Consider the following 17,254-nt stretch of genomic DNA (forward strand, 5'->3'; position numbering starts at 1 on the left):
TGTAAATTCAATTAAAAATTTAATGTAATCTTGAATGAATAGACAAAATGGATGCACAAAAAAAAAGAGCGTATGATAAACTCTACATAAAATCATACAGTCCCCGTGAATTTTTCAGAGATACGAAATTTGAATATTTTTTTTATGGGAAAAGATATATCATATTACACGGTTAAATTATGAAATTGTAAATTCAATTAAAAAATTAATGTAATCTTCAATGGATAGACAAAATGGATGCACAACAAAATAGAGCGTATGATAAACTCTACATAAAATCATACAGTCCCCGTGCATTTTTGAGAGATACGAAATTTGAAAAAAAAAATTATGGGAAAAGATATATCATATTACACGGTCAAATTATGAAATTGTAAATTCAATTAAAAAAATAATGTAATCATTAATGGATAGACAAAATGGATGCACAAAACATAGACCGTATGATAAAGTCTACATAAAATCATACAGTCGCCGTGCATTTTTGAGAGATACGAAATTTGAAAAAAAAATTTATGGGAAAAGATATATCATATTACACGGTTAAATTATGAAATTGTAAATTCAATTAAAAAATTAATGTAATCTTGAATGGATAGACAAAATGGATGCACAAAACATAGACCGTATGATAAAGTCTACATAAAATCATACAGTCCCTGTGCATTTTTGAGAGATACGAAATTTGAGATTTTTTTTTAATGGGAAAAGATATATCATATTACACGGTTAAATTATGAAATTGTAAATTCAATTAAAAATTTAATGTAATCTTCTATGGATAGACAAAATGGATGCACAAAAAAATAGAGTGTATGATAAACTGTACATAAAATAATACAGTCCCGTGGATTTTTGAGAGATACGAAATTTGAAAAAAAAATTTATGGGAAAAGATATATCATATTACACGGTTAAATTATGAAATTTTAAATTTAATTAAAAATTTAATGTAATCTTGAATGGATAGACAAAATGGATGCACAAAAAATTAGAGCGTATGATAAACTGTACATAAAATCATACAGTCCCCGTGCATTTTTGAGAGATACGAAATTTGAAAAAAAAATTTATGGGAAAAGATATATCATATTACACGGTTAAATTATGAAATTGTAAATTCAATTAAAAATTTAATGTAATCTTGAATGAATAGACAAAATGGATACACAAAAAAAAAGAGCGTATGATAAACTCTACATAAAATCATACAGTCCTTGTGTAGTTTTCAGAGATACGAAATTTGAAAAAAAAATTTATGGGAAAAGATATATCATATTACACGGTTAAATTATGAAATTGTAAATTCAATTAAAAATTTAATGTAATCTTGAATGAATAGACAAAATGGATGCAAAAAAAAAAAGAGCGTATGATAAACTCTACATAAAATCATACAGTCCCCGTGAATTTTTCAGAGATACGAAATTTGAAAAAAAATTTTATGGGAAAAGATATATCATATTACACAGTTAAATTATGAAATTTTAAATTCAATTAAAAAATTAATGTAATCTTTAATGGATAGATAACATGGATGCACAAAACATAGACCGTATGATAAAGTCTACATAAAATCATACAGTCCCCGTGCATTTTTGAGAGATACGAAATTTGAATTTTTTTTTGTTGGCAAAATAGTTATCATATTACACGGTTACATTATGAATTTATAAAATCAATGAAAAATGTGAAATATTATTAAGTTTTGATATTTACCTATTTATACGTATAATATTTAATTCGTAATTAGTCCAATTAAGCATGAACTATTACTCAATTTTGCTGTGACATTAAATTCATCTACTAATATTATTGGTAAATAGAATAATAAACATATCTTATAAGCGAAGACTAATTCATCAAAACAATACATTATACAAAAAACATAAAATACGCATAAACATAAAATAGAGTTGCTTATTATATAACAACTGTTTTTAGGCAAACCCACTACAGGTGGAGTAGTCATTATCATAGGATAAGATAAACCATTGACAAACTGTTATAAGATATGTTGATTGTTGGATTACCTAACAACTCTATCTACATCAACATCAACTCTGTTGCTATTTTTGATATCAAAAAAAGTAAACTTGAGAAGATCTCCAGCTGAGAAGTAATTATCCATGTTGAATTTATGCCATTGTAGATACTCCAATTCTCGAATTCCATTTCCCCCTTGCCTTTGAATAATTTCGACCAAATGAGGTTCAGCGACCGGACCTTCAAGAACCAGATAATTATGAAAAGAAGTGATATAGTCACCTAACCACTTGTTGAAAACCTGTCAAATATGGTTGAAGGTAAGCAACACGCATAAGTATTAATGTGTAACAGTATAAATAAAGAAGTTTAATAACAGGAAAATACTTAACTAATTTGTCTCTTGATCCAATTGAGTTATTTGATAAAAGAATCTCAAATGTTAATGGTTCACTGAGTTTAGTAGACAGGGAGTGAAATGAAGGAAATTCATTAGTTGGAATTGGTCCTGTCAAAGGAAGCACCAGTTGGAACATACTATCACCGTAATACACCATATTAATCTCATGATATTGGAACTGCAACTGAAAGTGTTCACGAAGTTCTGTCCATCCATCTGTTATTAGAGGTTTTCGAAGAGATTGATTCCAAGATAGCAAATGTAAGTGGTTGCCCGCATAAACTTTCCATTGTTGATGCAACTCATCGGAGTACTTATGAACAAACACAGGATCAATCTCACCAAATGGCTGCAACAATGAAAGATTAAAGTTCTGATAATTTCGTATAAATGTGCTTAGATAATGAAAGAAAAATAAAAAACTAAGAAAACATAGAACTTACATCATCTTTGACATGTATTGTGGTGAAAATGCATTTTTGCAACCTGCCACCAAGACTTGTAGTGCTATCTGCATAAGAACTTGCAGCCATGTATGATATGCTAAAGTCAGTGCAAAACAATGTAGGATATATTGAAATGAAATCAATTTGATATATAGATGAGTGTGTTAGTCCACTTACACTATGAGTAGTTGAAGGTTGGTCCAGCCAATTTAATGTTGGAAGTTGTTTCTAATGAATGTGCTACCAAACTACTTACCCATGCAATAACTATCCAATAGTGGCTTGCAGTAAAAAATAATAATATAAATATAATACTGCATAGGTAAATTAAAACAAATATATATTAAAATTAAGATAAAGTAGCATTATAGTTAAAATTGAAACCACCAAATGACTGCAGCACTTGGAACTGATTACAAATTCACTCCCCTAATTAAAAACCATACTTAAAGGCACCCTGCCATTAGGCCACTAAACAACAATACTTAAGCAAGATACTAATCTATCAAAATGCAACTTAAACATAGTCCTAATTAAAGGTCCACTGCCACTGGGCCATCAAAATTTATTACATAAATATTACTAATACATCATTTTACTAATTCTGACACCTTCATATGAGGCTTAAATCTTCTCAATCTTCACCGCCCTTTTCAACAACTTGATAGGAGCATTTTCATCTTCAACATCTCGATCTTCATGTTGAGGGGACACTCTCTTAGGAACAATTTTCTTTCGCTGTCCAGATGGCCTAACAGAGGCTGAAGCTGTCTGGCTCAAATCATCAACAACAGCAGCAGATTGTTGAGACTTCGCAGCTCCAGCAGAGTTGATTCGATTCACAGATCCAGCAGAGTTGATTGGCTTTGCATTATCATCAGGTTGAATTGGCTTCACACCATCAACAACGGTATTCGGGTTGACAACAGCAGCAGATGAAATATGTTTCACCTTAGAGGATGTATTTGGCTTAATACAAAGAGGAGTATTATCAAAATCATCGCCAAGATTAACAACAGCTGATGAAAATTTCATCATCAAATCTTGTGATACGTCAACAGTTGACCGCTCAACAATCAAACCTTTTGACTTGTCAGAATCTCCACTAAAGTTTTCAAACTCCTAATATAGACGCCATATGTTATCAACGTAATCAAAGCTAATCAATATCAAAATATAGAACTATAACATATTAATCCTAAGTAAGTAAATCAATTAAAATAATCTTAATTAATGTGATCAATGACTGGAACCATACGTATTGTATATTATTAACTACACTATTTTACCTCAGAAAGGACGTTTGACGACCCAACTACATAATCATCTTTCCCCTTTGCCAGCAAAGTACTCAAAGATCCACCCTCCTACAAAAGTGGAAATGAAAAAATTATTACATGTCTATTGTAGACGCATTAGAGAAATAAAAGTTTAAAATAGGACAATAGGATAAATGCATACATTTGTATTTTTAAGATACACAGCATCCTCATTATCCCACTTGTCCTTAAATTGCTTAATTATACCCTCATCGGTACAAATCTTTCTTACACGGAAAGATTGCTCAAACCTAGGATTCTGAAAAGGTTTAGCTTCAACTTTAAAAAGCCAAGTTTGATCAATCAGTGTCTCATCAATTTCAGGTGGAACAATTCTTTCACCAACATCCTACATAATAAAATTATGACGTTGATTAAATTATCCAAAAAGAAATTAATATTTAAACAATAATAATAAAAATTGAAACTAACATTTTCTCCATTTCGAACCATATCAGCACAAGACATATTGAATATGGAACTTGCTTCCTTGTCAAAGATCACAAAAATGGCAGAATCAGTATCATCCATGACTCTGACTTTGACACAAAACCTGTGTAATAATCGAACAGTAAGTATTATAAGATAAACATTAAATAATATAATTGAATCAAGCAAACAAATTCGCCATATTTATTTCCTTACCTAGGAACAACCTTTGAAACATGCCTGTTACACTTTTCACAATACCACATCTTTGAATCCGGCACAACAGCCTTGCCGCACAAACATGATGTATACCAATAACTATTGGGATTTAAAGTCCTCTTAACAGTTGCAGCAACAACATGTGATGATTCCTTTACAACAACAAATCAGAAGCAGAGGTTTATAAACAAACTAAATATAGTTAATAAACAACTTGATTGCATGTTAAGTTTGTCTAAATGCTTACAGTTGTAGCATCCTTGAGACCTTGCAAGGTAATCCTTGGAGTAATGTGCAGAAACTCATCAAGTGGTTGAACACTTGACTCTGTGCTAACTTGAGTAAAGGTCAATGGAGACGGATTCTCATCAGAACCATTGAGACTAATAAACAACATAAACAAAAACCCAAGTCACCACAGCCATTATAAATCATAAGATTATAAAAAATTAACAAAAAATCAAAGATAACAAAGCATTGCGAAGTTGAGGACACACCTTGCCCTTAAGGCTACACTTTCGTCACAAGTTGGGTTAAATATCAAAACAGAACAATTCATGCAATTCTGGATATGTATCTTGTCTACAATTTCCCAATCAATAACTTCAGATTTAAGAAGAAACAACATATATATATATTTAGAAAACAAAAGTATTATTCTTATTAGTTACAAAATAAATAAGTGATATAAATAAAGTTAATGTTTATTATGACCTTGGAAGATCTTAGCCTTAGCAAGCTGAACAATAACCACAGCATTGGTTAGATCACCAGCTCCAACAAAGGTATTAAGTTCATCAACATATGGACCAAAAAGTGTACATTGAAGCTTATGCCTAATGAAAAAAAACCAAAATCCATTAAATAAAAACCTAATTAAATAAATGATATAGACACATTGCCACTACAGTTTATGAAAGTGAATCCTAAGGTAACATCATACCCATCAGCTTCCAATGCAATGACATTCAGCTTCGTTGTACTACCATTCTGATTAGTGATCTCACGTTCTTGCCCAATCTCAGTCAAGAAACCAATAACATCTGACATCAAGTATTTAAAAAAGTGTAGTGTTAATAGCTTAATAAACACATCAAAACCTGAATTAAAATGTATAGAATGAAACTGACCAAGTAAAAAATCAGTGTCATAACAACCCCCCAAAATATCAGCAATCGGAACAAAGGTAAATGGAGACTTCAAAATATCACAGTTGGACAGCCTCTGAACCAATGAGCCAAACTGAAAGTTCAGTTTGTAGGGATGATGTGTTGTCCTATAAGCTCCAGTATTAGCTGCCACACCAAGATTTTCAAAAGAATAAACTTTTCCCTCGATTAACTCATGTTTAAATTTGTAAATCAGAGTTTTTTTAATAGTGGCATGAATCTTAGCACCATCTGAATCCATTAACACCATTTCAATAGAAAAAGGAACATTAACTCGATTAAAATCATTCACTTGCCAAAGTCTTATGACCTTAGCCTGAAAATTCCAAGTTGCCCTATCAGAGTTGATTTCATCAATGTTTGAAAACATATTACGATTATCAACAGTCAAAGCCATTTCAAAAAGAGGGAAGACAGTGCAGAATTTTAAGAAAGAATATTTTTTTTTTTTTGTAAAAGGGTTATAAAAAATAAATGAAAGTTTATAAAAGCAAATAATTGTAGATTAAAAATGTTTAAAAAACAGATGGAGGCACATATATTGGTTGCGGTGTGATTTCAACAATGAACAAACATCCATTTAAATAGCAAGAACACAGAAACCCTAAAAATATAAACAAATATTAAAACCCACAACATATTGAAGGCGGGGGATTTGAATTTCGTAATTACCTTAGGGTTGTGGCTTGAAATCAACACATTGGAGGGAAAATTGCTTTCCATAGAGATTTGAGTCGAAATCTGCATTAGGGTTTTTTGATGAAGCACGGATATGGCAAGTTTTGAGCATCGGAGAAAGGGTAGATGAAAAGGGGACAAACTTGAGAGCCAAAATTGGTTTATGTTTGAATGAGGTGGAAGGATTCTTGGTTTGAATTCAAACGAATGAGGACCAAGGACAGCATGAGCTTGCATCGATTTGGATTTTACTTTTGTTTTTGATTAAATTTTTTCAATCTTGTTAACCAAAAGTGGGAAACAACACAGACGAGTGAATGCGACGTATCAGCTATACTCCTGCCAGCTATTTTTCTTCCGTTCGTTTTGGGCTGAAATGCAATGGGCCTTGCATTTTCGGCACTTGTTTTCTGGCCCATTGAGCATTTCTTCACACTTTTTTCCCTCCATCAACAATTTTGAAAACATTGCCTAAATTAGGATAATTTTTTGTCTAAACATGAAATCTAAGATCCTATGTGGACAACCTTAGAGCTTGACACCTGTTTTTTTTTGCCTATAGATGATTTGCACTTGTGTAGTTGTAGAGATACATATGATCATTGTCCAGTCACTCAGCAACATCTTAAATAAGTGTAAAAAAATCTTAATAATGCAATAAAACAAAAATAGGTAAATTATTTTTTAGTCTAGAATTAAATATACTTTTAATCCCTATAAAATTGTGATCTTCTAAGTATAGTCTTTACTTAATTTTAATAAATTCTTAGTCCCTAAAAAATTATTATGCACTCAATTTTAATCCATAAAGTTAAGACAACTCGTATTTTTGAGTGATTTAGTAGTAGATAGGTTTAGAACATCATAAAAAATTTGTATGTCCTGAAGAAGAAAAAAGTTCAAAATATGATTTCTTCATGATTTTTGTTACGATCGGGAGGATCATGGGTCGATTCCCGCAACTAGCTACTATCGGGAGAAGACTGGAACCATTTAATGTCAGAACTGACAACCAAACTAAATTATACGATCCGGTGAGGCGGATACTATTGGTGAAAAAATTAAATAGGATCAATCTATTAAAAAATTTAAAAACATAAACATGATCAAATTGATGTTGCAACAGTGACATCAAATTGTATGTAGCTAGCAGGTGACTAGCTAGATATATTGAGTAAAAAGTGTTGGATTCATATGGAGAAGCGGTGGACAACTAATTTTTGTTGAAATGAAGCGTAAAAAAGACAATTCGTGAAATTCACGAACAAACTTGTTCGCTATATATAGCATAAGTGTAAAATAATTAACAACTTTTTCACATGATTAGTAAAAAAAAAAAAAATTAACACAATTATAACATTTTTTTACTCAATACAATCAATAATATATTCACCTACCAAAAAAGAAATCAATAATTTATTCTAAATTTGATGATATTACATAATTTATATACTGTTTTATGGGTACTTCAAATAAATTAATATTGAGATAATTTTATAATATTGAATATATATTAATTACATAGGTTATTTTTTTTATAAATTTGTCAAAAAAAGTTATTCTTTATAATAAATATAAGTCTAGTTTTTGACCAATTTTTTTTCATAAGTGAAAATTATCAAGACATCATGGGACAAAACAAACATCACCCTCATCTTTTGCCTATATAATCCTTGTATATTAAGTAAAAAAAGAAAAAATATATACAAAACTGAAGGACATAAACCTTACACAGTGTTAATTAGTTTTTGACCAATTAAAATAAATAATAAATTAATATCATACCTATAAATGTTATAAGTTATTAAATATTAGCTTTTACATAAAAAATGAAATATTATTATAAATTTTATAACAAAAATAAAAATAAATAAAAGAGATTATTATAGCTTTTAAAAGAGATTTCAAACAGATCCAGCTGTCACAGATTAAAAACACTTTATATACTAATTGACAAAGACTGTTGAAAATGTGTAACAGCTGTATTATTTTTTCTTCTTAAGTGGCATTTTCTTGAGCGATAGACATGTTGAAATTCAAATTTAAACAGAAATTTTTGTGGATATTTCAAAAAATTTGTTAGTGAGGATAGTTTCATGGGAAATGTGCAAGTATTTTTTCATTCTATTATGACATATTTGACCGTTCAAAATGTAAATAATTGCAACAATGTCATTCTCATTGAGAGAAAAGAATACTTAGACGGTCCCCATGAGCTTAGCTAGGGACATCGCACTATGGGTGTGTTTGGTAACACAAATAAGCTAGTTTATAGCTTATTATATGAGCTTATAAGCTTGTTTCAAAAAATTAGAGGTGTTTGGTAACAAGCTTTTTTTACTAGCTTAGAGCTTTTTTTTCAGATGCTATTTCAAGTAGCGTTTAAGCTTATAGCTTATACTTTTTACACTTTATTTCATTTTTACCCTTTAATTTAATAACTACCCACTCTAAAAAAGAAACCACCAACTAACAATTATGTCATTTTATATTTATTAACCACTTTAAAAGCTAATTTTACCAAACACTTTAATTTCAATTAGCTAGCTTTTCAGCTATCAGCTATAAGCTAACTTTTCAGCTATCAGCTAGTTTATAGCTTATTTTTACCAAACAGATCCTATATGTGTAGAAGTCTTGGTTCGAACCCGGGACACTCCACTTATTCACCTTTAAGGTGGATTTTCTAGCTACTGGACTATTTGACAAAAAAAAATAAAAAAAAACTTAGACAAACATATTTTACCAAATAATATAAAACAGTGAGACAATAGTGAAATACGATTGCAGTTTTTGCAATGTTAATTCTTATCCATATTAAACTATACAACAATTAACAACATTTTTACGTGATAATTAGTCACCAAAAACATTTTACAAAATTAATAACATATTTTTTTACTCAATATACAATTAATAATTTATTCAAAATTAGATGATATTATATAATTTTTATATGTTTTATGGGTACTTCAAAAAAATTAATATTGAGATTTTATATAATTTAGGAAATATATAATTTATATAGGTTATTTTTTTATAATTTTGTCAAAGAAGTTATCCTTTGTAATAAATATAAGATACGATTTTGACCAATTAAAATGAATAATAATTAATATCATACATATAGATGTTACATGGGTGTTTTCGTGTTGGTCGTAGGTTCATTAACCAACATTATCTATGGTGATTTTTTTGGGAATTGTTTTAGATTACCTAATTTGATATTCCCATAATTAGCTTTTCTGTTTGTTCCTTCTTTATTTTTTTTGTTATTTATTTTGTTCCTAGATGGTTAGGTTCGGCCCCCCTCTTGTACTTGTTATTCGTTATAGAGTTACTGACAAGTGGTGCACCGTGCACCGGCCACTTGATCAATTGTTTCATGTTAGAAAAAGTCTATATAAATGACGGATAATATATTTCCTCTGATCCGTATTATAAGAAAAAGTTTACCTTTTAGATTTTTAAAATGTTAGATGTATATGATCCATATTATAGATTAGATAAATTAAAATTCTATTATTTTAAAAAGTAAACTTCTTATAATAAGAACTGGAGGGTATAAGTAATCAACCACAAGATAGGTTTTGCGACGCCCTGGATTTTAATCCAGGACATTAATTACGCCTAATTCTTTTATTCTTAGAAAATACTACTTGTTTTTTTCAATTTTCTTATTACTAAAAAGGTTCAAATGGAGATTAATAATAAATATTTGTAACAGAAAAAAATTTAACTACTTCATTTCTAAGCAAGTTTAAAATGAAAAACTCATGAAAATAGAAGTATGACAAATTATATTAACTTATTATATAAGTTCTTAGTTTCAAAATCGATTTTTGCTCTGCACACATTTCAAGTTAAATCATCAAACAAACATCTTCTTCTTTGATATCTAAAATATTGGTTGTAAGAGGTCAACTTCCGATAAACAAAAATATTCCATTCAAAGTAAAACTAAAAAGGATAGAAAGTCAAAAAAATACCAAAATATAGAGTCCCTTGCATTAAAAAAAAATGTAATGCTTACTAATTCTTGCAAAAATATTTAAACAGGTATAAAGTTTTATTTGCATTTAAAATAAATAGATTAAATTGCATAACAGTCTTACTAAATACTCCATGAAAATTAAGTAACCGAACCACCCAAAGACAACACATTATAAAAAAATGCATGCTCCTAAACTATATGATCCGGATATAGTTAATTCAACATGTCACAAAGGCACACAAAGAGAGTTATCCACCACACATGCACAGACAAAGAGAATTACCCGCCACAAAGGCACATCCAAAAAGGCACACGGAGAAAATTATCCTCCATAAGTACAAAAATGCATATGTCATGTCATGATGCTTTAAATATAATTCAGGCTAAATTGTATTTTTTGACTCATAAGGTTCATAAATTTGTAATTTTGGTTCTTTAATTTTGAAAATAGCACGTTAATCCCCCTATCATTTGGTACAAAAGGTCAATTTTAACCTAATCAACACTAACGTGACAAATCACTTGACGTAACTCAGCTGCCACATCATGATTGTTTGAACTTAATAATTAACAAAAACAAAAGGTTTTTAATGTATCCACCAGCATGTTATATCCATCTATATATATTCTAAATAGATTTAGTATACATGTTATAATAACATAAATAAAACACTTCAATAAACAATGCAAAACTCAAATTTTATAGAAAACACATAAAATTGACCTAGAGCCACAGACACAGTCCACTATCAACCTGCATGTGCGTGTGCTTGGTCCCAAGCATACACAACATGTAACATCCTAACCCATTATTTAAGTAATTCTACCTTTATTAAATCTTTTTCAAAATACGCAACAGAAAATTACGATTTAATTTATAGAATATTAGTTCTAGGTATTACACTCCTCTTTACAAAATAATTCTAACATGATTACTTAATAAAAACTCGTTTTATACAACATAAATTCCCTTATAAAAGATACATTTTTCCAATCTAAATACATGAGTCATGAATGACTCTATATACTATATACAACCCTCTTTCTCGTGTCACAATCAGAGCGCAGCTTCACCAAAGACTCGAACAATGATGCACACATATCCTGTAAAATCTGGACCCGTAACAGTCCAGCACATAACACATAAAAGAGAGTTAGAAGTCATACTCAAATAATATCCACGTGTAAGTAAATAAACTTAACACTTCATCATATTCTAACTCATTAGCATGCTTCATTTTCAATTAATTATAAATACCACATAATTGAAATAAACTTCATTTATAATCATCAAACAATTAATGTGTAACACATTTAGACAATTCATCAACAAGTACAAATAAGGTCACTTATCCATCATCATATAGACAAATACATCAAACAATTCCAATTATGTGTCACATACCAATTATCATATAATGTACACATAACCTAATGCAAATCTAATGCTTCAACTTCATGCTATGTCATCCTAGACATTTCTAATGCATGTGGTACCATCTTCTTTATTAGAGTATCTCACCTCTAATATCCTTCTTTATCGGATAAATATAATCTGATATCCTTCTTTATTGGAATATCCAATATCACATATATTCATGAATGCATGTATGTATTTCATGAATTCACTCACAATCAATAGCATTAAGCTCTTCATTTATAATGTGAAACACTATCCAACATTTCTTCTTTATTAAGATAACACTATACCTTAATATACGTCTTTATCGAATAACATAATTCGATATACTTCTTTATTAGAATAACATGATTCTAATATTCTTCTTTATTAAGTTAATTAACACCTTAATATACTTCTTTTGACATTTAAACAAACATCATCAACACAATCAAAACAATCATATTCCACAAATATAATCAACAATTCATCACAATACAATTAATCATGGTTATAAACACCTAATTGTATGTTAGAACACCCTACTCACATGTTACAAGTGCCCTAATGCACTTAAAACAATTAACAAAAAGTTGTTGTCCAGTGTTGTTCGCTGAGCGAACGGTGGCGAGCAGTGGCGAACCTGTTCGCTGAGCGAAGGCCTGGCGAGCAGTGGCGAACCACACCGGTGGAACACTTGGTCCTGGCGAGCAGTGGCCTCCTGTCAGGAATGCTCAAACCTTGCGTTTTTCACTCAAATTCACCCAAAAAACCTATTTTTCATGTTATAAACCCCAAATAAGTTTATATTCAAGTGCAACAAACATATCTATACACAAAAGGACGGTTTATTTCACCGATCTACAACATATACATCGAAAAAATAAGGATTTACCACTTTTGAGTAAAAAGCTCAAGAACACACAAATCTTGCTCAAACATAAACAAATACCCAATTTTACCCCACAAATTCGTTCTTACTACATGTTAAAAGTATATTAAACATGTTTTATACATTAGAATTCACTTTTGTTTAGAAAAGATCCCTCAATCAAAATCAAAATGGAGTGGAGAAAGTTCGGGTAAAGAGAAATCGACATTTCTAATAGGAACATATATATATTGCTTCAAACATATTTTCAACGGTCTAAATCCTAATAGAGGGAAAGAATTGAACAACCAAGCAGGAGTAAGGGAGGGATCCGATCACACTTAACCACCCCGTGTGGTCACACACACACATTTTATTTTTAGTCATTTAATTTCAGCATTTATATCCTGTCATTTACTAATTCCCACAAAGATACCTTTTCAAAACAAACAAAGCAAATGCAACTACGATATTCCGAAGAGAAAATAGTAACCTTGACACAATCCTTGTGGAGAACAATAAACTTACTACTTTATTACTTGGTAGCGATTCTGTACACTAGCAAAACCACCGTCAACATCTTTAATTTAAAAGAAAAGAATATGGACTCGATATATAATTCTTTTATTCTTAGAAAATACTACTTATTATTTTCAATTTTCTTATTAGTAAAAAGGTTCAAATGGAGATTAATAATAAATATTTGTAACAGAAGAAAATTTTAACAACTTCATTTCTAAACAAGTTTAAAATGAAAAACTCGTGAAAATAGAAGTATGACAAATTATATTAACTTATTATATAAGTTCTTAGTTTCAAAATCCATTTTTGCTCTGCACACATTTCAAGTCAAATCATCAAACAAGCATCTTCTTCTTTGATATCTAAAATATTGGTTGTAAGAGGTCAACTTCCGATAAACAAAAAAATTCCATACAAAGTAAAACTAACAAGGATAGAAAGTCAAAAAAATACCAAAATATAGAGTCCCTTGCATTAAAAGAAATAAAATACAATGCTTACCAATTCTTGCAAAAATATTTAAACAGGTATAAAGTTTTATTTGTATTTAAAATAAATAGATTAAAGTGCTTAACAGTCTTACTAAATACTGCATGGAAATTAAGTAACCGAACCACCCAATGACAACACATTATAAAAAAAAATACATGCTCTTAAACTATATGATCTGAATATAGTTAATTCATCCTGTCACAAAGGCACACAAAGAGAGTTACCCACCACACTTGCACAGCCACACATGCACAGATAAAGAGAATTACCTGCCACAAAGGCACATCCAAATAGGCACAAAGAGAAAATTATCCTCCATAAGGGAACAAAAAAATGCATATGTCATGTCATGATGCTTTAAACAAGATTAAGGCTAAATTGTATTTTTTACTCCTAAGTTTCATAAATTTGTAATTTTGGTTCTTTAATTTTGAAAATAGCACGTTTATCCCCCTATCACTTGGGTACAAAAGGTCAATTTTGACCTAATCAACGCTGACGTGACAAATCACTTGAGTAACGACTCAGCTGCCACATCATGATTGTTTGAACTTAATAATTAACAAAAAAAAAAAGGTTTTTATTGTATCTACCAGTATGTTATATCCATCTATATATATTCTAGATAGATTTAGTATACATGTTATAATAAATAAAACACTTTAATAAACAATGCAAAACTCAAATTTATAGAAAACACGTAAAATTGACCTAGAGCCACAGACACAGTCCACTATCAACCTGCATGTGCGTGTGCTTGGTCCCAAGTATACACAACACAATCAGTCAATCTTCATGTTTGAAGAATAACAAAATAGGCATGGTTTTCTTGAAGTTCTAGGACCACAATAAATCCAAAAGATCAAATCACAACAATGACATCATGGTTGGAAAGAAAAGTTTTAGTTGAAGTCTACCAAAGTTCAAAGTTGTTAAGGCATAATAGTATCATAGTCAATATCACCATTCACTTCCAACCGAATTGAATCATTCTTCATGGTATTCTTCTTGTTAGAATAACATTTAGCAAGAAGTTTAACTAAAATCAAATCCTTCGACATAAAATACGAGTTTTTGCCACTTTGAAAAAAGCATTGTAATCCATAGATTCATTCTTATTGTCATTATTGCCGATATTGATTCTACCTTTATAATCATATCTTATTTTATTCTCCATCTTTTTCTTATTATCTGAATCTCTCCATTTTCTCTTCACATATTGTTGTTTTCCTTCATCAGAATTAGGAACATTTACACTTTTATAAGGTTTGAAATTGTCTCTATCTTTGACAACATTTACATCATCATCATCATCATCATCATCGACATTTTCTACACTTTTGCAATATGTTTCTTTGATTCTTCATTCTTGTTTGAATAAGAACAACCTTTGATTGGATCAAAAGAACCCTTCTTCTCAAAGGTACTAGAGTATGTCACACTACCATAATTTGAATGACTCAATTCATCATTGTTTAGAGAAAATCCACTATGTTTATCGATCAACTCTCTCCCCATCTCCTCCACCACATCAAAATCTTTTCTCTTTCTCATTCTTTTCATTATCAAGCATAAGAGTCAGATGAACTATCATCATCGTTGTCTTAAACCTCATTAATCAACTCATCAACTTCAAAATCTTCAAGATGACATGAATGATGAAGATTTTGAAGTTGATGAGTTGAATTAGGTTTTAGAAAATGATGATGATAATTCATCTGACTCTTATGCTTGATAATGAAAAGATGAAGAAAAAAAGAATGACAAAGAGAAAAGATTTTGATATGGTGGAGGAGCTGGGGAGAGAGGTGATGGATAAACAAAGTGGAATTTCTGTATACAATGATGAAGTGGATCATTCAGATTATGGTAGTTACACAAACTCTACTACCTTTGAGAAGAAGAGTTCTTTTGATCCAATCAACGGTTGTTCTTCTTCAAACTAGAAAGAAGAATAAAAAAAACATAATTCAAAAAGTGTGGACAATGTCTCTGGTGATGATGTAAATGTTGTCAAAGACATAGACAATGCCAAACCTAATGAAAGTGTGAATGTTTTTGATTCAGGTGATGAAAAACAACAATATGTCAAGAGAAGATAGATTGATTCAGATAAACAAAAAAATATGGAGAACAAAACAAGAGATGATTGTAAAGGTAGAATCAACATCCGTAATAATAGCAATAAGAATGAATCTTTGGATTGCAATGCTTACAATCAAAGGGGCAAAAGCTCGTATTTTATGTAGAAGGATTTGAGTTTAGTTAAACTCCTTGCTAAATGTTATTATGAAAATAAGAATACAAGAATGATATGATTTTGTTGGAGGTGAATAATGATATTGATGATGATGAAAATCACCGCTCATAATACCGATCATGTTGAAAACACAACAAAAATTTTGGTTGAAGATTAGCAATGTTGAAAAATGTTATGGATTCAAACCCTTAAACTAGTGTTAGATCTTGTGTTGGGGCTCTATTGCAAATACATGAACAAGCGTGGTATTTTTTAATCGATTCCTCGTTGTATTGAGAACCATTTGATCAATGATATGAATTAAGTTTTCTTTTGTCAAAAAAAAAAAATAGTTCTTTAGGAACTATGCTTTTGAATTATTCAGAAATTCACATAAAATAAATTTCTAACTTCTTCGGGAACTATATAATATAATGACAATATTCTAAATAAAAAACTTGACACTTACTATTTTATAAAGATCATGAATTAAGATGCAGCACGTGTATATAAATCACCAATCGATATCGATATATATTAACAATCAGCCAAATAAAATTGTATGGTTTCAATTAAACACATATAAAACCCAACTTAAATTAAAAAACAAATATACAATCTAAATCATATGGTTCAAAGAAAACAACTTTAGATTCACGATAAAACTAGGGTTCTAAATTATATCAAATAAGAATTACCTACCTTTATAATATTTATCAGGAATCTTAATAACATTGAATTAGAATAGACAATAATAATAAAATTTTAACAAAATCGATTAGTCTTTCTTTTGGATGATCGAAGTGTCGATGTTTCACCATACATGTGTCTGTCATGAAGCATAATGATGCTTCACCAGACTGTTGTCGGTCACGAAACTCGAATAATATCGAACATCCAAATACATATCATAAATAAATAAACGATCAACAATTTATGTAATATAAATGATCAAAGTGTTATGCTTCACCATACAAATGTCGGTCATGAAGCGTAAACAACATTGAACAATTAAATACATAAAGAAATGATGCTTATTTATTGATTTAATTTTAACTATTATTATTATAATCATTATTATTATTATTATT

The 17,254-nt window shown here is 29.9% G+C and overlaps 2 protein-coding genes across 2 annotated transcripts; both read right to left on the reverse strand.

The window, feature by feature from the left end:
* Window positions 1–1,921: 1,921 nt before the first annotated feature.
* On the reverse strand, window positions 1,922–2,931 carry LOC123884423. Its single transcript, XM_045933516.1, has 3 exons — window positions 2,830–2,931; window positions 2,379–2,735; window positions 1,922–2,287 (listed from the first exon to the last, which is right to left on the reverse strand). Exons 1-3 carry the CDS (start codon window positions 2,917–2,919, stop codon window positions 2,030–2,032), a joined length of 705 nt encoding a protein of 234 aa, XP_045789472.1. The 5' UTR covers window positions 2,920–2,931; the 3' UTR covers window positions 1,922–2,029.
* Window positions 2,932–3,169: 238 nt separating this feature from the next.
* Window positions 3,170–6,365, reverse strand: LOC123896097 (replication factor A protein 1-like). The gene is made up of 10 exons (XM_045946539.1): window positions 5,930–6,365; window positions 5,743–5,842; window positions 5,514–5,635; window positions 5,297–5,381; window positions 5,047–5,182; window positions 4,797–4,951; window positions 4,584–4,704; window positions 4,294–4,500; window positions 4,122–4,199; window positions 3,170–3,954 (listed from the first exon to the last, which is right to left on the reverse strand). Exons 1-10 carry the CDS (start codon window positions 6,363–6,365, stop codon window positions 3,457–3,459), a joined length of 1,938 nt encoding a protein of 645 aa, XP_045802495.1. The 3' UTR covers window positions 3,170–3,456.
* Window positions 6,366–17,254: the final 10,889 nt, after the last annotated feature.

The sequence above is a fragment of the Trifolium pratense genome, linkage group LG1 (genome assembly GCF_020283565.1).
Source record: "Trifolium pratense cultivar HEN17-A07 linkage group LG1, ARS_RC_1.1, whole genome shotgun sequence".
In the NCBI taxonomy this organism is placed as follows: Eukaryota; Viridiplantae; Streptophyta; class Magnoliopsida; order Fabales; family Fabaceae; genus Trifolium; species Trifolium pratense.

Excerpts from the sequence above, each read along its gene's own strand:
- LOC123884423 (XM_045933516.1), bottom strand. The coding sequence starts at position 2,919 with ATGGCTGCAAGTTCTTATGCAGATAGCACTACAAGTCTTGGTGGCAGG. Across the intron at positions 2,736-2,829 it reads CAATACATGTCAAAGATGAT|CCATTTGGTGAGATTGATCC; the intron begins GTAAGTTCTATG and ends TCATTGTTGCAG. Across the intron at positions 2,288-2,378 it reads TTGGATCAAGAGACAAATTA|GTTTTCAACAAGTGGTTAGG; the intron begins GTTAAGTATTTT and ends CATATTTGACAG.
- LOC123896097 (XM_045946539.1), bottom strand. The coding sequence starts at position 6,365 with ATGGCTTTGACTGTTGATAATCGTAATATGTTTTCAAACATTGATGAA. Across the intron at positions 5,843-5,929 it reads TGACACTGATTTTTTACTTG|ATGTTATTGGTTTCTTGACT; the intron begins GTCAGTTTCATT and ends ACTTGATGTCAG. Across the intron at positions 4,501-4,583 it reads TGGTTCGAAATGGAGAAAAT|GATGTTGGTGAAAGAATTGT; the intron begins GTTAGTTTCAAT and ends TTTATTATGTAG.